The 27,867-nt window shown below is 37.5% G+C and overlaps 1 protein-coding gene across 4 annotated transcripts in view; it reads left to right on the forward strand.

Annotated features, from left to right (window-relative positions):
* MYT1L (myelin transcription factor 1 like) overlaps positions 1-23,354 on the forward strand; it is a 154,580-nt gene extending 131,226 nt beyond the window's left edge. For 2 of the 4 annotated variants that reach the window (XM_044419190.1, XM_044419191.1), the window contains exons 15-21: positions 2,678-2,740; positions 7,629-7,712; positions 9,497-9,718; positions 16,763-16,854; positions 19,625-19,728; positions 22,131-22,274; positions 22,602-22,742. In XM_044419190.1, coding sequence (XP_044275125.1) covers positions 2,678-2,740; positions 7,629-7,712; positions 9,497-9,718; positions 16,763-16,854; positions 19,625-19,728; positions 22,131-22,274; positions 22,602-22,742 — 850 coding nt within the window. Of the gene's footprint in view, positions 1-2,677; positions 2,741-7,628; positions 7,713-9,496; positions 9,719-16,762; positions 16,855-19,624; positions 19,735-22,130; positions 22,279-22,601; positions 22,743-23,328 lie in introns of those variants that run through there. The other 2 variants (XM_044419192.1, XM_044419193.1) reach the window with 2 other exon arrangements.
* The last annotated feature ends 4,513 nt before the right edge of the window (positions 23,355-27,867 follow it).

The raw sequence follows: 27,867 nt of genomic DNA on the forward strand, positions 1-27,867 counted from the left end.
GGCTGGGCTTAGGTGAAGAGAACATAATTCATTCTGTCAGCTGCCTGGAAGAATGCTATTGCATGTAGTGCTATATGAATGGGGTACATGTCACTCATCTCATCTTTTTCCTGAAAATAAAATTTGTGAGGAAAATGTAATCTAGTCCATAGATTTAATCTAATACCTGTTAATAAATTAGTCATGAACTGAGATAATGAACGTAATCTCTTCCTCTCCCTGCACCTTCCCTTTTCATACTATTTGCTACTTAAGGAAAACTCACCCTTCAGCTCAGTCCCAGATTTCTCATCTTCTTAACACAGGAAGTGCCATCCAGAAAATGACTGCTACTCATTATGATGGAGAGTTCAGACCTTTAAACCTGAACAAAAACTGAAATTATTGTGAGACTCATAAAAGTTTAAATTCTGTGCTGCACAGCATAGGAATGCTACAGGACTGACATTTATGGGCCTGCAACTTGAACGTTTGAGATTTTCTGTATAGTCTCTCTCTACCTGTTTCTATCCAAACAACAGCTAGATTTTATTTATTTTATTTTCAATGAGGGAATCAGCCACAATTTGTTTCTTATACCTAGCAATCCAAGGGGCAATCTCATGTGTACCCTGAAACAATTACTGCAATGTCTGCAGTCCCCTCCTTCCTCATTCCTCTGTAAGACTCAGCACAATTTGTAAGATTTTTTTCACTTCAGCATCAAATCAGACTCCCTCCACCTGCTTTTTGCCCAGTTAACCAATCTGGGAATCTCAAAACATTGGCATGTGATTCATGACCTTTGAAGTGGTGTAATGAAGTTATTCCACAAGCATGTCCCCGCCTTTTTTGTTTTTGTTTTTGTTTTTGTTTTATAGCCAACATGGCTACCTCTCCTTTTTGTATGACTCAGAACTGAGGTTTATCTTAGTGTTTCAACATGAGAAAAGATTGGTTTTAACTGAAAAGGTAAGACGCACTCATCTGACTGGCAACTGAATCACAGATTTAAAGAGCTAAAAAGCTAAAAAGCTATCTTACATAATGCATTAGGAAGTAATAGATGTGATGTTGGAGGAGGGGAAGCCAGGAGCTCAGCAGAAGCCGCAGGAGTGGTGTCACCATGACAACCTAGCTGTAGGCTGGCCTACAGGACTTTCTGCCAAAGGATCTTGGTTCATGTGTAGCTTTGCCCTGTGATAGTGGAAGCTCTGGGTACAAATCTGTCCAGTGTGGCTGCATTGCACACTCCGACAGGACTTGTGGTGGAAGTGGGCAGGGCATGCCGTGCTGGAGACTGTAACTTCTTTGACATAAGCCCAACTGACATTGCATGAGCTAGTAATGTCATGTTGCGTTATGAGTGGGATGGGCTCCTTCTCTCACCTCCATTCCCCAGCAAATGCCGTATGCTACTTGGCAAAAGGGTACTAACAATTTTAATTTGTTCTAGACCAAGAGGAAGTGTGTGCATGAGTGTGTGAGAGAAGAAATATAATCACATCTGGCATATATTTGGTTTCTTTCAAACTTCAGCTGGACTAACTCCCACTTTTGGGCTTTAAAATTTGTGGTGGCTAGTGAGCAGGAAAAAATAGAACTGACTTAGAAACCAGCAAGTTATTAAATTTAATACCACAAGTTAATACTACAAGTCATTAAATGCATTAGATACCATAATTTAAATTATCTCAAAATACCCTGTTTAGGATTTTACATTGGTTTTAAAAGTCTGGACTTGAAATTATACAATGGGGTAATTTCTGCAAATACCAGAAATGTTTTTCTACAAATGAACAAATGTATGGCAACCTGGTGTAAAGCAATTAGGCTTGTAAGAAAATTATTTTTGGCTTTGGCCATTTGAGAGCAGTATACATTACTTTTCTTTTTTGTGGCCTCTATCTGCTAAAAGCACTTTTTTGGATGGAGTGTGAGGGTAAAGAAATTAGCCTGGTTAACCAGAAGAATTAATTCCCCTACCTATTAATTTCCATGACTTTAATGCAGTAATCAGCTGTGATGTATAATGTTTAACCACAAATGTTGTTTACACATTGGTAGGGGTGGAAATTCAGCGACTGGTATGTTGGTTAATACTTGCATGCTACTAGTTAGTAGTTGAGGGTATTTTTCATTCAATTGAAATAGCCAGAAGCTGTTGACTGAGGAAGTGACTTCATCTCTAGAATCAAGCATTAGCATCCTCAGGTACTTGCCAAGGTGCACACTCCGGTAGAGGACTCAGCACCTAGAGATTCCCAAATCTTTGTTCATCTTTGTTACCGTTGCTGCCTGTTCATCTGCTCTCAGTTCCAATGTAAGGAAAAAAGTGAAGCAAAACCCCTGAGCATCTTACCTCTGGAACATGGTGTAAATGTGGCACAAAATGAAAAGCAAGCAAATGGATACCCTCAACAGTGGCAAGGAGAAGTAGATGGGCCTACTGAAAGCGTCTTGCTTAAAGGACTTGTAAAACCTGTAACCAGCACTAGGTCACATAGAAATGAACTCATATGTACTTGCAACTAATAGCAGTTTGATCTTCAGCAAATGTTCAGTCAAAGAGGCTGTCATGGCATTTCTATGACAGGTACATCATTGCAAAGGCCAGCTATTCTGATGCTGGGCAGTTGATGTATAAGCTTTAATTTCTTCAGACTAAGTTGCTCAAGATTACTCTTTATTTATTTAGGTGTCCAACACCTGGTTGTGATGGCTCTGGGCATATTACTGGAAATTATGCTTCACATCGAAGGTATGTTACAAAGTTGAGTTCCTTATGACAGTAAATTCTAATTGGTCTTGTACCTAAATTACCAAGTCTACCAGGAAACAGCATTAAGGGCTCTGTAAGTTAAGTCAAGTTTATTTGCATACATCTTTTCTGCAATTACCACACTCAAATTGTACAACAGATACAACACATCAATTAAGTCCATTATAAAAATGAGTAAGTCATCAAAACAATTCGATACTCAATTTCAAGCAGTTCATGACACTAAACAGTATAATGTGACAGCATTAAATAAAAAGTCACAACTAATTTACCCCATCTAGCAAAATCACCAGCAGAACTTAGTAGAATAAATTAACATGCCCATATAATAGGTGCTAAAAAGCTACAAACTCTAGAGCAATCAGATATTTAGCAAACAAAAATCAAAAGCAACCAAGTATAAAATGCAATATAAATGATAGAGTATATAAGTCAGTCTAAGATAACAAAATTATCTCCATATCATTGAGATATTAATAAACAATAAGCAGCTGGTTCCTCAAGAGTGCTGAATGCAGAAGATAACAATCAGATTTCATGCAAGTACAATTAATTTAAAATGGTGGCAAACGAAAGGAACAGTATGCAGTGAATAGAGAAATGTCAAGTCCTCAAGTCTGTTTACTGACAATCTAACTGCTCTTTGAGTTGGAATATATAAAATACTTTTAAATATTACTATAGGTTAGCAATAGAATATTAATAGAAAATGGATAAAATATTTTAAAGAGGCAAAGAGCTGAATTATTATGTATGTCAAAAGGAAAACAATCACATTTAAATACATAATTCAGAAATGCACAAGCTGCAGCTTTTGTAGAACAGATATATTGTGCTGCATATGTAGTGAAATTCAGGATCAAACTACTGTATTAAAACAAGTACACTTCACCCAGATGCTTTAACTTTGAATAAAGAACAGCCACTTTCAGTCCAGAAAATGCTCCTGATTCAGATTAGGTCTCACACCAGTTTTCTGCTGAAAGTTCCCCTTATTTCATCACCATTTATCTCCAAAGGTTCTGTTTGAAATCTCTGGCTGTCTTTTTAAATGCATCTCTCACCACATAATTTAAACCAGATGTTCAAAGCAGCTCCTGAACAAGCACCTTGAAATGTCAGTATATAGTAAAACAATTCTGAAAACCATCACATTATCTTTAAATGCATATATGCAGCAGATTGCTCTGGCTGAATTCTAGTCAACCTTCATTGATTAACAAAATAATCTTAACCTCTTCCAAACCAGAAAAGTGAAAGGGCTCCTTTTAGAGAAGGCATTTTGCAAGGAGAATACCATTCATCACTGAGACTGTATTGTTCTTCACAGCCACTAGACTAGTTTCCAAACACTGAAGAAATTGGAACAGAGACTGAAAAATGCACTAAGCAACCAAGAGGGTTCATATAAGAGAAGAGAGTCCTTAAGTATCCTGGGACCAAACACTGGGTACTTTAGAGATCAAATACTTCAGTATATGGCTTGAATCCCATAGTACAAGGGCTCCTTCTATTCATGGAAGAACTTTTGATCTAATTTATGTTCCTGCCAGTGGAATGGGATAGAGACAACTTATACAGATTTCTTTTCCCACTGCAGTTCCTACTCACACAGTCCCCCTCCCTCTTCCAGAACATGTCCAGACCCTTCAGGGTGGAGTGCTTAAGGAGAATTGGCAAAATTGCCTTCTCCTTTTTGCCATTCAATATCCTGTGTATGGAGTTCCACTTGCACTAGAGCCCAAACTACCTTCATTTAAACATCACCTTTAAAGTTGATTAATCACTCCAAGGTATAGTCTTAGGGGACTTAATTTAATGTAGACATATATAGATATCTGTAGTCACTTGACATTTTCAGTTAAATATATTCATATCAATTATTCCATTGATACAATCAGTTAGTCCATAGTCATTCCAATCCACTTCATGCAAATAACATGTATATACTTTAATTGACATGACTAATGGTAAGCTAAACACATGCTGTGTTCCATAAGAAGGCCGTACAGCCCAGTTCACAGGTAGAAAAGTTCATGCTCTGCCGCATGTCTATTAGTGGGGAAAATTTTATCTTGACATAGAAATTTGGCAAACTCTGCAGACTTGTTCACTTCTGGAACTGCTAGTTTCTTATTGCTGTAGAAATCACTAGTTTCCCATTGTGTTGGCAGTTATCTTTGCCAGGACAAGGACAAGACTGAATACTACCTATTCAGTATTCTTCATTCCCTTGGGAGAATTGCGAGTACCATATATAGCCAGTTAGATTCTGCAGCACAGATATGCCCAGAGAGTCCTGTCTTAAGACAGAATCTTTTCCCTGTTACTGCTTATGCTGAACCACATCATTTTCCTAATGCTTTAGCTCCCATTCACTTAATTAAAGGAACAGGAAGATACTTTGTACCAGCAGAGTCTCTCTTCTTTAAGTACCTTTAGCCACAGAAAGCTTTTAATCTTAGTCAGAATTCCAGTAAGACGTTATTTTTAAAAGTTGGTTCTTGTGAAAACTTAACTACTTGTGGAACAAGCTAGAAGGGGGAGAGCTGCTTAGAGATATTTAAAATTGGTGGGTTTATCTTTAATTGTGCATATAATTCAGACCTAAAAGCTTTATGACAGCACACCTGGATTACTATTGATTATTTCCTGGTCCCAGTCACCCGAATGTGCCAAATGTGAATTTGTGCACCTCCCTTATTAACATCATTCATAGACATAGCTGGAAGGAACTCAAGGTTTATATTTCTTAATTCCATACCATACAAATACATGAAGGGCTATGAGAGGCAAACATGATTAGCTGGCAGGTGACTCAGGTCCCTAGATATTCTCATTTTTGTTAAAAAGCTCTCCCCTGGAATCAAATTCTAAAGAAGCTTGCCAAGGAGTTGTACTTTGCAACTTTGCAGTTGCTAAGGAACATCACATAAGATAAGAACAGAACAATACATTAAATGAACTATAGGACTCTGCACAAAACCTGTATCTCTCATTTCTTTTCCTCCCATATGTAGATATGCATACCCTGTGAGATGACATTATGCTGCTAGTTTCTCCATCCCCACTCTTTATTCGCTGACAGTGGTGGAGTTACTCACAGTGAGATGATGCCACATCATTCTTTCATTTATTTATTTATTTAAATTTGTGTTTAGGCTGCCTTTAAGGATGGAACTTTCTCACGGGATTTGTATTCCTATATGCTACATGAGGAGAGCTTGACACAGATACTATTTGCTGCTGCATCCCTATGATTCATACAATGTGTCTAAGCCTAAGTCTTCTGGCCATTTTGTAAATACTGGGCTTTGGTCAGTCCCTTCGCCTTGTCTTCCAACCATATACAAAAAATGGATGGAGGGGAAACAAGCTTCACCTGCTGCCTCCATTGCTTCCCCTATGCCTTGACTATGTCTGTGAACACAAGGCCCTGTGTGCATGCTACTTATATGCATGTGGACTCCATGTGACCAGAGAACATGCATGTTGCTGGCATCCAGCCTACATACATAAATTGTACATCCATAGGCAGGTGGCGCAGTGGTTTAAATTGCTGTGCTGCTGGGCTGGTTGATCGAAAGGTCACCAGTTTGAATCTGCACAGTGGGGTGAGTTCCTATTGCTCCATCCCAGCTCCTGTCAATCTCGCAGTTCGAAAGCATGCAAATGCAAGTAGATAAAAAGGCGCCACTTCGGTGGGAAGGTAAACAGTGTTATGTGCACTTCGGTGTTCAGTCATGCCGGCCACATAACCACGGGTACTGTCTGCAGACAAACGCTGGTTCCCTTGGCTAGGAAACTGAGATGAGCACTACTCCCTGGAGTCAGGCATGACTGGACTTTAATGTCAAGGGGAAACCTTTACCTTTACCTTTACATCCATAGACTCAGGATCACTTGACACATGAGATCAGGGGTGAGGACAGAGATTGAAGAGGACTCATGTGCCAACAGCTACCTGTTAACTAATACCATTGTTTTCCTATTTACATTGCCATGAAAGCAAAAAAAATTCTGCTTATATAGTTACTGATAAGACAATTTAAAACTATTTCTGTATAAGAAAGATGCAGATAATGGTAGATGTCAAAATGACTGGGCTTCATTTACATTACAAACCAATCCTGTGGAACAGGTGTTTGATATGAGGTCAGATTTAGCTTTGTTGTAAGCAGCATAATTTAAATCAAGTATTAGTACTAAATTTTTGATTCATGGTAATACATTTGTCCCTTCCTCACAGTCAGGTCAGTATGAGTGAAACAAAAGAAAATTGAATATGTTCACTATGTAATAATGTTTGATTTTTGTTTTATTAATAAATCTGTTATCCAAGCATGAATGCACCATAACCAATTGAGTGCTTCGCTTATACTAAAGAAACAGATGTTGCCATTTGTTAATAAATAATAGAATATGGAGAAGACATTGGAAAACATTTTTAGGTTTCTCTTAAATGATTTTGTTTATCACTTGCCTCTCTCTCTTCCCATTGCCCATAACCAAAAAGTTGGTGAAGCTTTCCGACACTTTCAATTTATGTTGTTCAGTGCAATGACTGAAATTATCAAGAAATTTAACATACAGTTGCCCTTGTTTTCCAGCAATTTAATTCCATGGGGCCCTGGATGGGTACCCTTAAAACTGGGTTTTAATTCTGTTTGCAGTGAGAAGGAAATCATGACTCCTGGGTTCCCTCATGTGGCTGAATCTTGCCAGTGCTCTTTGATTTAGAAACAATCTGAGTTAAATTGCTGAAATCAGTATACAATGGATGTAGGCTGTAAGAAATGTTTGTAGAAAGCTCTTGGTTATATTTATAAATAAAGAGTTCCATCTTAAAATATTTTGTGTTACTTAGTCTTTCTGGTTGTCCACGAGCAAAGAAAAGTGGAATCAGGATAGTACAAAGTAAAGAAGATAAGGAAGATCAAGAGCCAATTAGGTAAGCATGAATCCAAAGAACTCTATATGTATGCATAATTAGCTTGACTAACTTCTCCCTGTTTTATTCCTCTGTTTGAGTAACAGTACCAACCCTGAACACATCTATGTACGTTTTTGGTTAAAGCTATCTGCCTATCCATATAGAGATAGCAATAAAGCTGTATAAATACAGCTTCTTCAACATCTAAACAAATAATTTTTCTGAAGGTTTTGTGCTTTTATGCACAACACAACAGCCCACAAGGATTAGTTTATCCATGGGGACCATTACATTATGCCTAGTATTCAAGGTGCCACTTTTGCATTGTGTTTATGGATGTCTGACTTGTATCAAACATAAGCACTTAATAGGGGTTGTTTGAAGGTTAACATCCTTCATGGCTTGTTTTGGAGTTATTTGCAGCTTTTCTAAGTAAATCCCTACCACTTGGGTAAGGACAATACAACAAGATATGCTGAATTGGACCCCTATGAGCGCTATGCAGAAATGTTGAAAGCACAATGTAAGAGCTGAGTTGGGTAAATTATGCCATTGTAGACTGTTGTGAAGCATGAAAAGGCCCAATGAGTAATCGAATTAGCACTAAAAGTAATGGAGGCATTGGGCAATATCCTGTACTGTTGCTGTGCTCCTTCTCGTTCTATTGGACCAACAGGAACCACTGCTAGCACAGTGGGAAGTTTGCTTTTCCTGAAGTAAGCCTGGATATGCTTGTTTTTGGAACGGGACAAGACAAGAGAGCTCTGATTATCTGCCCTGCTTGTTTCTGGAAGCTTTAAGAATAGCTACCTCCCTGTTGCCCTAGTAGTGGGACCAGCTGGTGCATAGGCAGCATAGGATGCTGCGCACTATGTTTTTGATCAAGAATTTCTATTCATTGCTATGTTGCCCATCTAGAGATATGTCCCCAAACTCACCAATTCTCTAGAATCCCATGCACACATAAGTTTTCTGTGCCTGGCCATGGGAGAGAAATTGAGAGCGGATGCTTTATCTTGCCATAACCAACAGGACAGCTGTACATGCAGCTGTGTTGGACCTGAGCCATTTTCTTTTTATATACTGTTTGTATGCCACTTGTTCCTCTGCCCTTTGAGGCTTATTATACTACAACATAACTCTCTGCAAACATTGCTCAAAGAAAATTTTTAAAGCAAAGGTGTTACTGAGAATGAAACAGGAAGCAGAAATATTTGAGGGCTTGTGTTTTGTGTTTGTCTGATAAAATAAAGCCAAAACTGATGAACAGGTCTCAGTTCACTCCTAATCTCAAGACATGTAAATGAGAGACCAGCCAGAGTGATAGGCACCATTCATAGCTGTTTTCCTTTAGCAGGTAGTATACTAAATTTTATATTTTCTTCTTTAAAAAAATCATTTGGCAAAGTACAGCGGTGCCAGCAAAACAAAGTCTATACGAACTCTAAATGACAAAGCTGGGATCTTATCACGAATTAGTATGTTTTCAAACTATCATCTAGGAGAAGGAATGAATCTGCTTCCACAATAATATAGCTTTTTTTAGATATAACAGTCTATTATACCAACATTGTTCATAAGTTACTAGAGGGATGTTTTAAATTCCATGAGCATCTTTTATGTCTATGTTACATGTCTTGTTGGTGTTCTTTGTGTTCTTGGTGGCTTTATTTTAAAACATAAAGCATAATTATACTTTTTATGGGAGATTTGTTTTGTTGTAGAGACTGCCATCATTTGTAGAGACTGCCAAATATATGATGGCAAGGCAATAAAATTAATTTCATCTGTCTGCTATCCAGATGTCCAGTTCCCGGTTGTGATGGCCAGGGTCATATAACTGGGAAATATGCATCTCACCGTAGTGCATCAGGGTGCCCTCTAGCTACTAAAAGGCAAAAAGATGGCTACTTGAATGGCTCCCAGTTTTCTTGGAAGTCAGTGAAGACGGAAGGCATGTCATGTCCAACCCCAGGATGTGATGGCTCAGGACATGTCAGTGGTAGCTTTCTTACACATAGGAGGTGAGTAGCTGTGCTTTTGATATCATATTATGTTTGTTCCTAAGTGTGCCTTTTATGATGATTTATTGGTCCTAGTATTTGTATCTATTATAATTTGGTCTTAACATTTGTTATTCTGTGAAGAAATATTTATTATGATATTTCAATTGTATTAATCAATGCTATTTACTGACTTTTTATTGTAACAGCCACCAAGAGAGCATAATACTAATGGGAAGTTTTCAAATAAATCAAATAAATAAACAAACAGTTGATCAATAGTTCTTTTCTATCTAATGTTTGAAAAGGAGTTATAGAGTATGCCATTCAAATAATAATTTCCCAACCTTGCTTTTGTATATTAAAATTAACTCTCATGTGCCAACCATTGGTCTTAGGTGAATATGAAGACTCCATCATGCATATACAGCTCTACAAGTCCCCATTTATACATGCTAAAATGCAATGGCAGCTGGATTTCCCTACCCCTTATCAGTTAATTTATAAAACTAGTCAGTACAGCAGTTTTGGCTAGCTCAGGAAGGGAAACTGTTGAGTAGCAGAGTGGGTATTACACTAATATTTGTATTTTATTGTATATATTTTAAAATGTTATTTTAAATTTTTTGTTGTAAGCCGCCCCGAGGCTTCGGCGAATGGGGCGGCATAAAAATGTTTTAATAAATAAATAAATAAATAATAAATAATAAATCCCTCATCTGTCCTAAACATCCATGTTCAGATATACATACTCAGAACTAGAAGATTGCAAGATAGGGCACCTGTGCAATATGACAGAATCACAATAGACCACTGCAACTCAGCTTTCCAGCCTCCCAAGTCTTGCCTGCTGCAAAATGGAAAACCAGGTTAGCTAAGCTGTGAGAAATATGCTCCTTGCAGTCTCATCCAACCAAGTCTCTATGAAACAGGCCAGGTCACGAGCAAGACCTATGTGCCTGTTTGTTCCCATTCACCAATCTTGCATTCAGCAGCTAGCATGCTAGATTGGTGAACATGGGGTACTTTCAGAAAGGCTTCTGGATTTCTTTGAAATAGGAGACAGCTTAGGAACAACCAAAGTTCTACTGAATTCCCCCCCCCCCACATACAAACATACACACACACACAAACACCCTTACTGCTTCCTGTTGTCATTTCTCCCTATGTTGTTCCAGTGGTTCCTCCCTGATCTACTTCCCTGTACCATTTCGAAGCACATGTCTTCCTCCAGGAGACATTAATCACGGTTATAAAACAATATACAAAACAGCCAGACCATGGATACCATTTTGTCCTCAAGTACCTTGCCCCAGAATGTCATGGTTGAGATTTTAGGGAAATTATTAAAGAAACCCTTTCTACTATCTTGAATAAAGATCTCACAGTAGACATCCCTTCATCTAAAGAGGCATTTGCTATTTCCTTAATCAGCTAAGAAGGGAAAGAATTAAGTACCAAACAAGTTGATTTCATGCCACAATGGATTTTGTCAACATCATCAGGCTTCACAATTGAAACATCTCCATCACAACAGATAAACAGGAGCCAAAGATGCATCATTAGGATCTGCTTTGATTGTGGAATCTAAGCAGGATTTGATGTGATTCCCTTTATCAAAAGATGTCTAGTAAGCCTTTCACAGTGGGCAACCAAGCCCTCTTCTTCCACTATATCTGGTCCTTGATACAACAGTCCTTTTGCTACTCAAAGATCCAAAAGATAACTCTTTGCAGATGTAATGATGATGGAAGAGTATGATTTTTTTGTCCACCAGCAAGAAGAGGACACTTATGGGTGACTGTGTCAACCAACTAGATAATTATCCTTTCCCAGAGATCAATCAAGGCTTCAACAAAATCACTAGTTGAGTTGGCATGAAATTCACGGACAATAGTTGAAAAATCTTGAGAATCCATTATGTTCCAAAAATGTAGACCCCATTCACACATAATGACAGTTAATTAACCCACAATGTGCCTGGTGCATGCCAATACCAGACAAACCAGATAGTATGGCTTAATTGTGCATTAAACAAACCAATGTTAACCTAACAACTAATGGTAAGTTGCTTAACCCGTGATTAACCCATAGTGGCCTGGTTTGTACATCATAGAGAACCTCTGTTCAGCCTGCTCAGGTGTTACATATGATGAATGATGGAGATATGTAACCCCAGCAAATTGTGGGTTAATTAATGAACTACCTGTAACCCAAGATTTGCTGTCATTACATTCTACATTCTACAAAGGAATTTTTCTAAGATTCTACCAGGTCTTAGGATATGGAACTTGCTCATTTGTTGCCATATATGGGCATACCAGTGATGACCGGAAGATCATACACAGATTCTAGGGAGGTTATTTTTTAAGCAGATCATTATATTGGGCTTTCATACCACAGCAGGTTCTATGGCATTGGTCCTCAAACTATGCCCCGGGGGCTGGATCAGGCCCACCATGCCCATTTGGACCTGCCGCGCTCGCGCCCACACCCACATGTGCGCCCGCCGCAGCCCAACTCGCCCCGCGTGCGGGGAGGCAGCTGTTTGCTCCCTCGGAGAAAACGATCTCCAAGCGAGCAAGTCATTCCCCATGCGCCCGCCTCGTGGCACATGTCCGCCCACACCTCGCCTCCCCTCACCACACCCGTGCCACCCCCACCTTAGCGCGTGCACCCACACGCACTGCCCCGGCCCGCACGCACTGCTGGAACCAACTTCCTGGCCCATGCCCAGCACCAACACTTTTCAACTGGCCCCCTGGTTAGAAAGTTTGAGGACCCCTGTTCTATGGTATTTCATTCTGGAAAGATCTACCTTTCTTCAAAGCTGAATACAATTGGATAGCCAAAAGTTAATGAATAGCATGGTGCTAATTATAACAATGCCTATCTGTTCTATTCAATAGCTTTGTTAGTTTGTATGCTAATTCAGTTTGTATGATACGTAATTTCACAATATTGTCTGCTGATAGACATTTTGACAAAGAAAACATCCAAGGCAAGCTCACCTCAATGCTTATGCCCTGTGAAAACTATGTGACTATTTTTTCCAGAGTTTACAAACTATAAAATTGCATGTCTGTTTGAAAGCCAACATAAGGTTTACCAGGCATTACAGCATTTAAACATAAGCTAAAGCAGGATTACAAACTAATCCTGCTTGTAACCTAAAACCTGTGATTCAGAAGCACATTATAAAGGCCTTCTATCTGATGTGAGATGAAGCATATTATCCTATCACAGCCATTAAATAATCTGGTGAAATGCTATTTCTCTTGAATGGCATTATTTTTAGAACAATGGGAGAATGCAGGGAGTTGAAGAAGTTTTGTTTTTAATTCCTTATGCACTAAAGCCAATTCATTTATTTTTAAAAAAATAAACACTTTTTTCTCTTTTTGCCCTAAATTAATTTTATATTATGCTACATACATGAAATGCACTTCCTACAAGTAAGAAACAACATCTTTCTACTTTTTTGCTATTAAGCTGTTTTAGGCTTATTGAGAGAATTTACACTACAGCTGGTTTTTCTCTTTCTAGGAAGGTTCCATTTGGGAGCTGAGATCTGCAACAGAGAACTTTGCAATAGGGAAACAGTGGGTTTTTGCTGGGATCTGTAACAGAATTTGCAGCTTTTCACCAGACTGTGATTCCCAGATTTCTTTGGTGACTAAATGACAGTTAAATTACCATGGCAATTAAAGCACTCTAAAGCCAATACAAATTGGCAGGTGCATTCTCTTTACCTGACACACATCTACTTTTGATACTTTACTATTTCTCAAGCTATCCTTTTGCGTGGGTTATATACTGTGATGAATTAATGAACATAAGGAGAGGTGACATGTAGCAGCTAGGAATGAAAAACAGGTAGATTCACTTTATAAAATCTGTTACAAGATAGTCTAAGCTTGTTTGTACCATGCATCCCTACTTAATGCTTGTGAAGTTCATTAAGAACTAGTCTGGAAACAAACTTCTAGGACTTGTATCAAAAGTAAAAGCAGCTTCTGAATTCTTCACCCATTAAGGTAAGGCTGCACCCCCTCCTGGGGTAGAGATATCTTTTCACATTACAGGCTTCTGCCTACCCCAGTTTTATGGCAAGAAGGTCACCAATTGGGTCAACTTTTGCCCCTGTTCAGCACAAGTTTTCCAAGAAAATGCTCCTCAATACTGAGCAAAACAATAGTGACATTGATTTACTGTAGCTTTACCAGGGGCAGCTCTTCAGATCAGTTTCTTAGGCAAAGCAACAGAGAAATGTCTGCTGCTGGTAAAACAGCATTATTGGCTGAGGAAATACATTCTTCCTGATTTCTTTATTTACAAGAACACTGATCATTTGCAAACTAAACTAAGGGAACTTACTAAAGTCTAGCATTTTGTGCTGTGTTGAGCATTTTATGGTAAAGAAGTCTAAACATTTAAATCAATACATAATTTATGGACAGCATTTTGCCTTTAATATAAGTACATATTCACAAACTAGTATGCCAATGCTAATCTGGTGCACATTAAATAAAAAGCTCTCTAGTACATGCAAACATGATGTGATGTGTTTCAGAGAGGGAACATACTATTCTATTTAAAAAAATAGCATTATGAAAATTGTGCTAAATAACTGAAATCTTTCAAATTTCTTTTCACACTTTTCCACATACATTGTTTAAACACGTGTTTTTTGTTTTGTTTTTTCCCCTGTTCATCATGAAGGAACAATGCAACATTGTGCCTCTGGCAAGGTTCCTGTAATGGTTTTGGATGCATGTGGCATCCAAACACAGGGCTTTGACAGGTCCACTGCCATTACTGGAGGCCTCTCAGATCAGTGACCAAGATGCACCACTGATGTGCAACATAATGTAAGAATAAGTTGTAAGAGGATTCAAAAATGTATGAGACTGAAGTTCTGTACTTGCTCAGTCATTGGTTTAGTGTCCAACTGATGGCAGGATTGCCTATTTCAGAGTCAAGCCATAAGTAAGGTCATGAAAGTAAATTCCATTCCAGAGTATTCCACCAGTTGACAAGCAACATTCTCTCAGCTGATGAACTACAGAAGTGGCAGACGAGTAGTCTAGTCTATGAACAAAGCAAATAAAAACTGATTCATCTTCAGTAGTTGGCATGTTATGCCCTTCAGCACTATAAACAGAAATGATGTCTGTCTGTAAATCTGTGCTCTTATATTCTACCAGACTAATGATTATGACTAACCTGTAGAGCCTGAGGAAACCAAAGAACTGACAGGAAAATGAAAGATGTCCAAAATATATTACTATTAATCTTCACCTCCATAATGTAGGATAAAATTGTAGTAGGATAGGTAGGTAAGATTCTAACTATGGGACAATATTGCCTGAACCCCATCAACTTAATAGTCAGTTTCATGTAGATTTTCATTTAATTCAGGCTCCCTAAGATGTACTTTTTCAAACCTCAACCAGTCTTCAAAGAGACCCATTCTTATTTCCATAAGTAACAGCTGAGAAAAAACTTAGAATAAACAGTGTACAGATAGCTTTAGACATTACTTGCTTAATTTCTTTTCCATTCCTTCCCTTTCCTCTCTAATGCAATGCATATTTAGTAAGAATGAACTCTTCAGGCACAGTCTGCCTTACTTTTTCATCTTAGGAAAGCCTGGAGATTCTAGGTGCTTCATTAATAGAACATGTAAGATTATAAATTCAACAAAGTAAAGGACAGTTCTGATTAGATTCTACATGTCTGGCCTGTCTTAAGAGTTCCTAGCAACCACAATCCAATCCACCCTAGTCTACAAAGCTACAATTCCATGTCAGAATTAGAGTCAAACCTGAAATAAAAGCATGAGCCGTCTTACAAGATAAAGGAATATATTGAAAATCCATCTAAAATAGTTCTTTCAGTATTATTAATTTGTTTTTATTTCATATTGCATTCACTTGATAAATACCCTTGCTGATACACTCTTCCCTAATATTATATTTAAATACTTAATGACCATAAAATATCTGTTTGTGCTAGTTCAAAACATTTCCAAAATTAATGCTAATTTTTCAGAGGCAAGCAACCCCCAAAGCTGTAAGCCAGATTTCTGCACCTGGATTTAAACCAGATAATAGTCCTGTTGGTGTTAACAGAATGAAATCAGCTTAAATTCTTAAAGGAAAAAGTCAGCTTAAACTAGAGAACACATCACTTTAGCGTATGGGTCACACTGTTAATTCATCCTTATCATTAGTATTCCTTGGAGGCAGTTTAAATAAGAAATGTAATTATTCATTTCTTTGCCATGGAGAATATGATGTAGAGGGGTGTTTCTAACTACAACTAATACATTTTACTACAACTAAGTCTATGAATGGTTCTCAGAATGTAGTAGGATAAATAGGCTATCAGAAGAGATGTCAGAGACTTAATATTTCACAGCCTGGAAACAGGACAGTTTCTCTATAGTAGTAACTTAAAGTATAAAAGCAAATGAATTCTAATAAGTTACAATATATTTGAATGAACCCACTCAAGAACAAGCTAAGTGGGATGTTTGTATTTAAGTTAGTTGTATTCTGTTGATTTCTGTAAGACTAAATAGTATTAATACAAATATTTCAGCTTAATGAGTTTGGCTTCATCTATCCAAGAATTCTGATAGAAAGATCAGTATAGAGACAGAACATAAATGATCAACTTCTGCCTTTTCAGGAATAAGATTTCCAATAGGAGAGCTTTGTGGTTGCACTTGGAGTTTATATATTATGTTAACAGATAAGGTACCTGAAAAAGCAAAAACTGTTTTCTTCTTATCTACTATCCTCTCTCAGGTTAACCTTCATGCATGCTATAGTTTTTATCAAATGTGCATGTGAATGCATGGGAATAGAGACTAGGGAATATTAAACGTTGACAAGGATGACTTGTTTGATAATAGTTCTCTTTCAGAAACCAGCACCTTATCAATGGTCTTTGAGAGAGACTTTCCTCTAACACTGTTTCCATGGTACCTTTAGAGGACAGATTTATCATCAATGGGCTATTACGATTAATAGCTCTTTTCTTGTTTATTGTCTACAGTCTATCAGGATGCCCCAGAGCTACATCAGCAATGAAGAGAGCAAAGCTGTCGGGAGAACAAATGCTTACAATAAAGCAGCGGGCTAGCAATGGTAAATAGTTAATTGTTCTGGATTAAATAAGACTGGGATAATACTCTTACTTCTCTCTCTGACTATGGAAGTAATTTACTCAATATGATATTATTATGGACTCCCAAACACAGTTCTGGAGTCTTTCTAAAAGGTATCATAGTGCAGCGCATAATACTGGAGCATGCATGGTTCTGCCACTACTACTACATGAGTTTTTAATTTTTATTTTAATCTTTTTTGCTCTGTGCTTTTACTCAAAAGTGGGTCCACTAGTCAAAAGGCAAACAATAAAAATGGTGTGATCTAAAAACAATTGAATTAAAAAAAACTCGTGTCTACTGAAACTGATAAAACACCATGAAAAATTATAGCAAAAAAAGTAAGTTTCTTCCATTGGTGAGGTGAATCTAAATGATTAGGCTTTAGATCATTTTAAATACAGTTTATGAAATGAATAAAGTTAGTGAATTTAAGGTAAAGGAAGAGCATATTTTGCATGCACGAATTGTTGAGTTGAAAAATCTTAAACCAGGAAAAAATGAAGGTTCCTAGAAACATAAATTAAAAGCTTCTGTATTTTCAAATGAGTATAAACCTTGAAATATAACAAACCAGGAATCATACTTTAATGTGGATTTTTCCAGTTTCTTTGGTAACAGAAATGGTTGTTCTTGTCTTCCTGCAGTTCAATTTCAATCCACATGTGTCCATCTACAGTCTCAGGGCAAAACCCCTCATTACTTGTATACATGAACTTTATTACTTTGGCCACATTGTCTTCCCATGAATGGATCTGCATGATCCTAAATCTAGCACAGTTCCCTTCACCTCCTTTTGCATGCTGAAGTAGATTAGTAGCATTCCCTTTATCTTAAACAAGCCTCAGTTACCTGTGTTGTCCAAATTAAGAAAATGATGGTTAGTTTGAACAATAATAAGAAGGCAGGGTCAAAATGTTGTTTCAGGCAAACAGTCTTCCACAGTTCATATGTAACAGGAAACTTTGATTTGTATAAAAGGAGAAGCAGATGTTTCCAGTCTCCTCTAGTCTGTGAAACAGAAGGAAGGGAGAGAGGACCATGTGAGTTCAAGGCTTAGCACATAAAAAAAATCCATTTATGTCTGAATTGGACCATAGTGATTAAGATTCGCTTGTCATATTTGTCTGTTTAATCATTACTTTACTCTTTGCCCATACCTGTATATCATTAAGGCTCCATTTCATCCTGAGCCAGAGTCTCCTCATTCATAAATGAGGTTTGATATTTACAAAAAGTATGTCCATGTTATTACCTTACATTATTATTATTATTTTTTATTATTATAACATTTCTATGCCGCCCCTTGCCGAAACCTCGGGGCGGCTTACAACACGATAAAATACATTGAAATACAATAGCACATAATAAATTACCATTAAATACAAAAATACAAAAAAATACATTGATTTACAAATATAAGATTAAAATTATCAGTATAAATTAAGTAAATAAAAATACAGGAGGAGAAAGAGACGGAAGAAGTAGTTGCCCTGGCCAGATCATATGTTTTAACAATAAAAATGATGTTTAAATAAAAAGGTCTATACCTGGCGCCGAAAAACCAGTAACGACGGTGCCAGGCGGACCTCTTTGGGGAGTGAATTCCATAGGTTGGGTGCCACCGCAGAGAAAGCCCTCCTCCGAGTACTTACTCTCCTAATTTCTTTCATGGAGGGTTCCCGGAGAAGGGACTCTCCCGCAGATCTCAAAGGGCGGTCGGGCATATACGGACGTAAGCGCTCGTTCAGGTAGCCAGGACCCAAGCCGTTTAGGGCTTTATAGGTCATCATCAACACCTTGAATTGGGCCCGGGCTTCAATGGGAAGCCAGTGAAGCTGACGGAGGACTGGAGTCATGTGAGCATAATGCCCCGTCCCCGTCAGCAACCTGGCAGCTCTATTTTGCACCAATTGAAGTGTTCGGACCATCTTCAGGGGAAGCCCCACGTAAAGCGCATTACAGAAGTCTAGGCGGGAAGTCATCAGCGCGTGTGTCACTGTCGCCAGGCAGTCGTACTCCAGGTAGGGGCGCAGCTGATTAATCAGCCGAAGCTGAAGGAAGGCGTTCCTCATTAGTCTCAGCTCCATCATTACACCTCTTCCTTGTTATTTTATTGAGCTTGACTTAAACTGGAAACTCACTTGGAATGCTTCTAAATGAGGCTTTTATTGTGGAATTGGGCTGTCATCAAGGGTAGGCATGATTGAGCACCTGCTGAAGGACAACACCTCAGTGCTCCCTGGAGCTGCTGCTCCTCTTCACCTTAGCATCCTGCTCATTCACCTTTCCCTCACTCTGGCCCAGGCAAAGGTGGTGGTGAGTAGGAGGAGCAGCAGGTGCTAGTACCTACTTGCTCACTGAATCTCGCCCTGTCAAACAAGCAAGAGGTGGTGATGAAGAGAAGGCACCTGAAGAGTGGTAGGAGCTGGGGACAATGACAGCAGGAAGGTGAACTCACTCTGAGAATGCCTGACCGGAAGAACCCCAAAAAGGACCTGGATACACTGTCACTGTGTATCCTCAGAATTTTTAAAGGGGTCCAGACAAAATCAGCTTCCGTTTGTAACCTTCCATTGTTTTCGCACTATTTCTTCCACCTTGTTTGGTCTATAGAAAATCCATTAAGGAAGAAAAGACAGAATAGCTGTCTTCTGACTGATAGTGCTAGGAGCCTTCCACCTGAAAGCAACTTTAGTTGCTTAACTCAGATTTATAACATGTTTGACTGTCTCATTTTCATTGTACAGGCATAGAAAATGATGAAGAAATTAAACAGTTAGATGAAGAAATAAAGGAGCTAAATGAATCCAACTCCCAGATGGAAGCTGATATGATTAAACTCCGAACTCAGGTAACAGTTTTATGAAGCCTGTTTTATGATGCATATGATGGCTTTTTACACCACTTGCTTAAAAGTATGTAAGGCTAATCATTTTCTGTGAATGTATTTCCCTTTCATTCTTTTTCCTAATGTTTTAATTAGATCTACTTTATGAACACTGTGGTATGACTGCAAAATTTAATGTTTTTCATCAAAACTATCTGGTCAAGAAGGGTTTTGTTATGTAAGGCTATGTGCAGTTTCTCCTTATATAAAAATAAGCAATTGTTAGAACAGGAAGGAAGGCAAATCAAGAGAGGTCAATAGCTAAATCTTTTTGCCTATGCACAGTTGATACCACTTTGTGTTACAGTAAGCATCAAACTGAATTTCATCACAGTTTTGAATCACATCCTGAACTGGTCATGACTCATTCTTAAAAACAAACAAACAAAAAGCCACAGCCTCAGGGCCTCATATCTGTAACAGGATCACTACACCAGGGGAAAGGGGTTAATTTGCTCACTCATTCATTCATTTGGAGCCTTTATACCTTGCCTAGTAACCACAGTTTTCAAGACAGTTCTTAAAAAAAAAATAAAATAAAACAAGACAAGAATGATTAGGGAGTATCAAAGCTGCTTGAGATTGCAGATGTTCCAGTGAGTATTGGACTTCTAACTCTTTGGTTATGTTGAAAATTTCAGGAAAAAATTGCTGTAAAGACCCAATGTTAGCTCTCACGCACACCTTCCATAGAACAAGGCTTCCTTACCCAGGCTGCTGCTACCTATGAGAGTGTTAGTTCCTTCTAGCAAGCACCAAAGGCAGAAGTTAGAGCAAAGGTGTCACAAGCTTTCTTCAGCCCTCAGAAATTCTACCTTTTGTCCTAATCTGAATCTTTGAGTCACAGAACATGTCCTGGTAGAGCAACTCTGGCCAGAAAATGGCTTTCGGAATAGCCAGGTATTAGTGTCTCTCAGGAGTTTCTTTACTTGGTCTTCCATCACTTTTGATCTTTCTCACAGTTTTGGATCTTGCTGGCAGACACAAGAGACATAAGGGAGGCTCAGGTGGTTGCAAGCCTAAGGTCCCATCTCAAAGCTACTTAAAGATCTAAGTTTCAAAGTGAGACAACTAGCAGTTTCAAGAAATGATTGTTGGTAGCCAAATAGTGCTGGGACAGATGGAAAAGGAATCCTTATACAGTGATATGATCCAAAGCATGGAGTCCAAAGCTTCTTTTTTGGAAAGGAAAACTATGATGCAAAAATGTTTTCAAAATTGCATCTAGTGTGACTCTGAGCACTCTACTTCAGCATCAATCATTGACCCTCTCTAGAGAGTTTTGTTTTTATGTTCTATTTCTATTTTGTTGATTCAAAGAAATTTGTCAGAAAGTTTAGTTTAACACAGGTAAAAGAGGACATGGACTAATCCAAATTAAAATTATTTGGTAGGCATTTTTATACCATGAGCAGTGTTATACCATGTTGAATAAAGGCAAAATTTTCTTAGCAAATTATCAGATGTGAGAAGATATTCTGCAAGAATGTGAATTAAACCTGTTGCATTGCCTAACTTACTTTACTTTATCTACTGTCATCATTCCATTAAGTTGGGAAACACACACACACACACACACACACACACACACACGGCAGTGCGATACACATCACATCAGTTCATCTCCATGCCTAATCTGTGTGGCTTGCTTAACATTTTGATCTTTCTCATTCATAGATATATTATTTTCTATAAAAGTGTTCCTTGCCATTTGTTTCATAATCCTAGAATGCAAACACATACCCAAATTCTATCTTTCTTTTTGATGGATTGATTGATTGATTGATTTTGGGTTTGGGGAGGGGGGTTGTTTGTTTGTAACTAGCAGTTTTTTAAACACTAAAAACTAGTTATTAACATGATAAGAAAACATTGACATGCTTTTTTTTAACCAAGCACCTTTGGTGATCAATCTATGTTATCCAAATAAGCACATTACCAAACTATTTATTTAACATTGCAGAGTACAAAGACAACCTTTAAACTGATAAACATTTTACGCTTTGAGTAAAAAGCACTTCACATAAACAAAATGGCCATTCAATATTCTAAATGTATTGGTTGGGATCCAGAGTTCCTGTATAAATGAATATATTCTTGCTGGAAGATTTGTGGTGGATGCATAAAATTTTTGGGAAACCCTGCCAGACAATCTGCAATGAGAAAGCAGAACCAGTGAAAATCATATTCACCTTCTTCCTCCAGCAGAAGCCCCTGCTGGATCTCAGTTGCCTCTGTAATGGAAGAAACCCTTCCATTAATGAAAGGAACATTCTGAATCCAATCCATTGTAATAACTGACATTTTAAAAACACTTTTAAAGCAGTCTACCTTGTATTACATTGTATACTAATTTGTTCCTTTAGATTACTACAATGGAGAGCAACCTGAAGACGATAGAAGAGGAAAACAAAGTAATTGAACAACAAAATGAGTCTCTTCTTCATGAATTGGCTAATTTAAGCCAATCTTTAATTCATAGTCTAGCTAATATCCAGCTACCACATATGGTAAGTGATTAAGGGCACAAGTTACGGAATGTGGCAGTCTCCTTCACCTCATACAGTAGATGTCTTTTTGTTTTTATGTTTATGGCTCCTCAAGCAGATGGAGATTTGCGGTATCAACCCTGAAACCATAGAGATAAATTTAACTTCTAAAAAAGACACGGTGGGCCAATTCCGATATCTCCTGTAAAATTAAGTAAGCTATGAACTAGGCCTTTTAATGTGCTAAGAAAATTGTATCAGTGTGCTGTTATAAATTTGTTTTGCATAAATGAATATACAATTAAGCAGATAAAGGTTGTATATGAACTACTATTTAATATCTCGTAGGAACCAATCAATGAACAAAATTTTGATGCTTACGTGACCACTTTGACGGACATGTATACAAATCAAGATCGTTATCAGAGTCCAGAAAATAAAGCCCTACTGGAAAATATAAAGCAGGCTGTGAGAGGAATTCAGGTGTGAGCAGCTGCTGTAGTGGTGAAAATCTTACCTTTAAAAAAAAATGATGCCTCTTGTTTTTGCTGCTGTAATTTACCAGAAAGTGTTATATATTTCTTTCTGTTTGAAACAGTGTTATGCTTACAAGACTTCATAATGGTTTTATGTCTTGCTTTAAAGATAGTAACTGCAGAATAGTTTTTTGAATACATTCACATTTTGTACGTTTTCATATAAGCTGACATAGTGTGATATGCCATGTAATGTTTATAGCTGCTAATGTATGCACATTTTTGGGGTAAATATATTTCTGAAGAGGTAAGCTGATCAAAATAAATAGAGTGTAAATTCTTTTTAATGCTTTAGTGATTAAATGTTTTAGTATTTTGAACTGAAATGGGAAAAAAGAAAAAAAAGAAAACCCGCTTCGAATGACAATGTTGCAGTCTGCGGCCACTTTTTAAACACTCTCATTTTGTCTCATGCTGGAGGATTTTATGGGATTTAAGAAATACATTTTGTGTGCATATTGTTTCATAGCAAGAATTGGTTGCAAAAATGCTTTATTTTTGAACAATGCTTGAAAATATTGTGTGACTTTTGTTTTCAGAGGATGGTATGTGGTGGGGGCAATAAAAAGAGGTTTTTTGGAATTCCAAGTAAAGGGCATGAATTAGATGTGAGATGCAAAAGGAATAACTTATTGTAAGACAACATCAAGCCATGGAAACTTGACAGAAGAATCAAAGCAGCTTAAACAGCACTTTTTAATTAACTTCTAAGCATTACATGGTGTGAATATGGAACTTCCATAATGACAGGAGCTCTATCAGTGGTGGACAACGTGAAGATTTCAAGTTCTTTTTTTTTTTCAAAACACTTTGGAGCCAACATCCTCTTATCTCTCCAGGACTCTTAAGAGTGTCCATCTGAGTTATCTGTTATAGCAATGTAGTTCATCTTTTCAGAAGTTCAGTCATGTCTTCTTAAACAGAAAGGCAATAGTTTAAAAGAAATATTGCCTTAAAAAGTTTTAATTTGGGAATGAACCCAAACATTTTTCACTACAGCAGTCATTGCTATTTTATGTAGGAAATGGAATGCAGTTTGGTTAATCAGATCTTTTCACTTTGTTCCCTTTTTATTGTTTACGTTCTGTTCTTTTGTTGGCGTACAATCATTATTACTGTGGCATTTCCATATGCTATCTATTTGTTCTACTGTTACCTATTGCAAAAAAATGAATGCAATCAAAAATTTTAATGTAACTAAATATACTTTGGCACTTTTTTGCTTTAAATTGCATCATTTCAAGCTAAACTATTGTATTGTACTTTTCAGATTTGATTGTTATTCCTTCAAAATAACTGCACTATATGTATGCATAAGACCACTTTTTCTTGCAACATTTTTGTTCCCCATTTAAAGTAGTAATTCAGACGGCGTGTTGTGTTTGTCCAATGTTGAATTAATTTCAATTTGATAGCATATCTTTTCCTTCCATGTCTTGATGTTATGCAGAAAGTACAAAAGTACTTTAAAAATTTTGTTATGAAAAAAGATGGGTTTTGTAAAAAAAATAATAATAATAAAATAAAATATTTTTAGCAGAACAGGACTTACAGGGTCATTGTCCCCACAATGTGCCAGTTGACTATTTGCACTTACCTTGCCCTATATATCCATACGGAGGTGTGCAATTTCTTGTGTCATTAGCTTTGTGACACTAAATTTGAACAAATTACTAGAGTGGAAGCCTATGTGGCTAATCCAATAATATTGCTAAGGGGAGACTACAGGGATCTCACAACAAATATTCTGATACAATACTCAACCTCGGTATATATATATATGTATAAATATATGTATATCCCAGCGGCACTTTATACTATTCACTGTACAAAAAGCTTACAGTTTTCCACGAGGACTTTAATAACTAGCTGGGAAAAGATTATGTAATTACTTTGGGGCTCTGCAGTATCTTCTCTGTATAGTGCCCTTCTTTCTGTTGTGCTATTAGTTGTAGCTGCCATGCTCAGAATTGCCTTTTTGAGAGCTGAAGCAAGGTGCTTGTTGTTCACCTTCTGCCATATATATTGTACTTTTTGCCCTAGCCTCCTTTTAGGGCTCTCATTGTTCATAATGGCATATGCATTTTTCCACTGCATTGTGTCTGCAGCTTCTTTGCCAATATAGTAACGCTTTCCGTAGAGTAATAGATAGTATCAGTTTTGGATTCTTATTGTTATCACCTATGTACAATGGAAAAGGGATTTTAAGCACAAATCCGCGCTGCTCATCTAATGTTGGTACATAATATCAAATCAAAAGTTATCTGTGACTATTATATAGGGATCACAAAAGTGTCACATATTAGAATGCTGACCTTTCATCTGAAATTATTGTGAGTCATCAGAGTTTATTTATTCTAACTTATTGTTCATTTTCATTTCTAAGTTTAATTTAAGTGCTCATTTATTAAGACAGAATTTTGTATAAACTACTTATTGTGCTCTCTGTGGAAATGAGGTTTGATTTATTTTTGTACTACACGGCATGGGTTTGTTGACATTTTAATTTTGCTATAAATGTGTGAAATCACAAGTTGCTGTGATAACTTCATTTTTAAATTGTGAAATTTGTACAAATTTTGTCATGCTGGATGTGAACACATCTTACTCTAAATAAATAAAGAAATAAAAATGTGTTGCCACATTTGTAGCACAGATGTTCTCTGGTCAATTGTAATTTTCTTGCTTTCATCCAAAGTAATGGCACATTTTTGTTCTTTTTAAATCATAAGGATTTCAGCTTTATTATTTATCCAGTTTGTTCATTTCTCAGCAGGTCCCGGTATAAAACAGTGAATCCCTCTATAAACCACTAGACTCACTAGACCAGGGGTCAGCAACCTTAAACACTCAAAGAGCCATTTGGACCCGTTTCCCACAGAAAAGAAAACACAAGGAACCACCAAACCCTTTTGACATCTCAAATGAAGATAACACTGCATATATCATTTTTTACCTTTATGCCATGTATAAAATAACTATAGTGTGTTGCATCTCCATCCAGATATTTTTCAGCAAAGGCTGTGTGTTTATTCTGGAAATGTCTTGCAACATTTGACTTTTTGTTGTTTGCCAATTTCTCACCACATATTAAGCATACTGCTAAACGAGTCTTGTCAGCAGTGAAAGCAAATGAATCTGCCCACGTACCATTAAATGTTCTGTTTTCTTCTGAAACTTTTCTTTTCTTGGATTTATCCGTGGTTGGATTTTACCAGGGGTCGAAAAGCTCAATAAATCGCGTGCCGGCGGGTGTCACACATTGGCGGTTGTGACGCATATTTTGAGTGACAGGGAGCCACAGCAGGGGGATCAAAGAACCACATGCAACTCCGGAGCCATGGGTTGCTGACCCCCGCACTAGACCAATATAGCACAACTTACACAGAACCTTAATTTTGCAAATATCCTTATTATTCCAAATTGTTCACACAGAGTTTTGTTGGTGAGCAAGGTTTCTTTTTTGTGTGCCCATCATTGAAACAATAGAATAGATCTTCGATCCTTATAGGCATTTGAGTGTAGGTGAGTCTCTAGATTACTACCTTGGGCTGCTGGTATTTATTACATCACAGCCAAGCCCTTCTGAACTGGTGATTGTGTTTATCACCTATGCCCTACTTTGTATATAATATGCAATTCTTGACACACATAGGTGGAGGATTTCATTTTGTATTGTTCAGGTCAATGATTTCATTTATCAAGGCATCTAAAAATGTTTAATCATAAACATGTCTGTACTGTTTATAGTTCTCACACGGGGCGGGGGGGGCACCCATTCCAGAGGTTCCTTTATCTTAAATGATCAATATACCTGCAGAGTATTAATGCAATGCAATCTTTACCTTTGAGTAATGGCAAGTGGGATCACATCTGCTGGCCAACCCCTTGGTGCCCCAATGTCCAGCATTCAAAGCACAGGTGGCTCGGGCCAGGATTGAGAGAGCTGATCATGCACAGGCAGACTATATGAGCATGCATCAAGTGAGTTCAAAAGTGTGGAGGTTAGGGCAAGCTGCTTTTTCTGGGCCAGCTGACATGATTTCATTTTCTTAAAAAAATAATAAATTTAACAAACATAAACAATACAATTAATATAATAGTAATAAACATAATTAAACAATACCAATAATAAGGGTGCTACCTTCACCAGGACCAACAAATCGTGCTACTTAATGTAAGATCATTTATTTATTCAGGTTGCCCCACTCCCATTCCCCTTCCGGAACTGCACTGATTCTTGTGATCAGCTACTGATTCTTCAAGCCTTTTTTCCACTTAATATAACAAGTTAACTTATCGTTAATAGCTATATTCCAAACTTCTTTATTCCAGTCATTTATTGATTAGTGACTTTCCAACCAGTAGCTATAATATATTGTCAATTGTAAAGTATTATTTTACCCAATTCATCATACTGATTTCACATGGCATTGAGTTCCACTGCCCAATTATATGTACTACTGAAACACAGAAACATTTTTATCCCACTTTAATCTGAAACATTTATATTCTAGTATTGCAAACTTTATTTATGCAGGTCCTTGACAAACATTTCTCTCCATCTTTTTGTGGATAAAACTCCATGTGCCTTTGACATAAATTATTGCTCACACTTATATTCATCCCATTTCTTTTATTGGCTGCGTATAAGCAGCTTTGGATTGATTCTCACCTTTCCAATCCTTCACCATCATATCATGTGTAACCACTGCCATGTATACCATTTTCTTTTCCCATGCCACTGAAATGGCTTGGTATGCCATTTGGTAGTGGTATGCCAGTTCCAAAAACCAATCCATTTCAGGACAGAGGATGCACACAATTAGCCTACAATAGGACTAGAAAGATTTATTAAGGGCAAAGGCATTTCCTACATTTACTGTAAGGTCACGTGGTCATGCAGGTTCGCACTGAGTCTTCCTTATTTGCTCAGTCTGTTCATATTTGCATAACTGAAAGGAACATGTATGAACCATTTATGGTCTTTTTGTGACCAAAGTGCACTGGGCATAACTGCAAATATATAGATTAATCTACATGTGCAGATAAATCCCATGGGCAGAGTTCTTCAGACC

The sequence above is a fragment of the Varanus komodoensis genome, unplaced genomic scaffold (assembly GCF_004798865.1).
Source record: "Varanus komodoensis strain SLA01 unplaced genomic scaffold, ASM479886v1 scaffold10, whole genome shotgun sequence".
Lineage (NCBI taxonomy): Eukaryota > Metazoa > Chordata > Lepidosauria > Squamata > Varanidae > Varanus > Varanus komodoensis.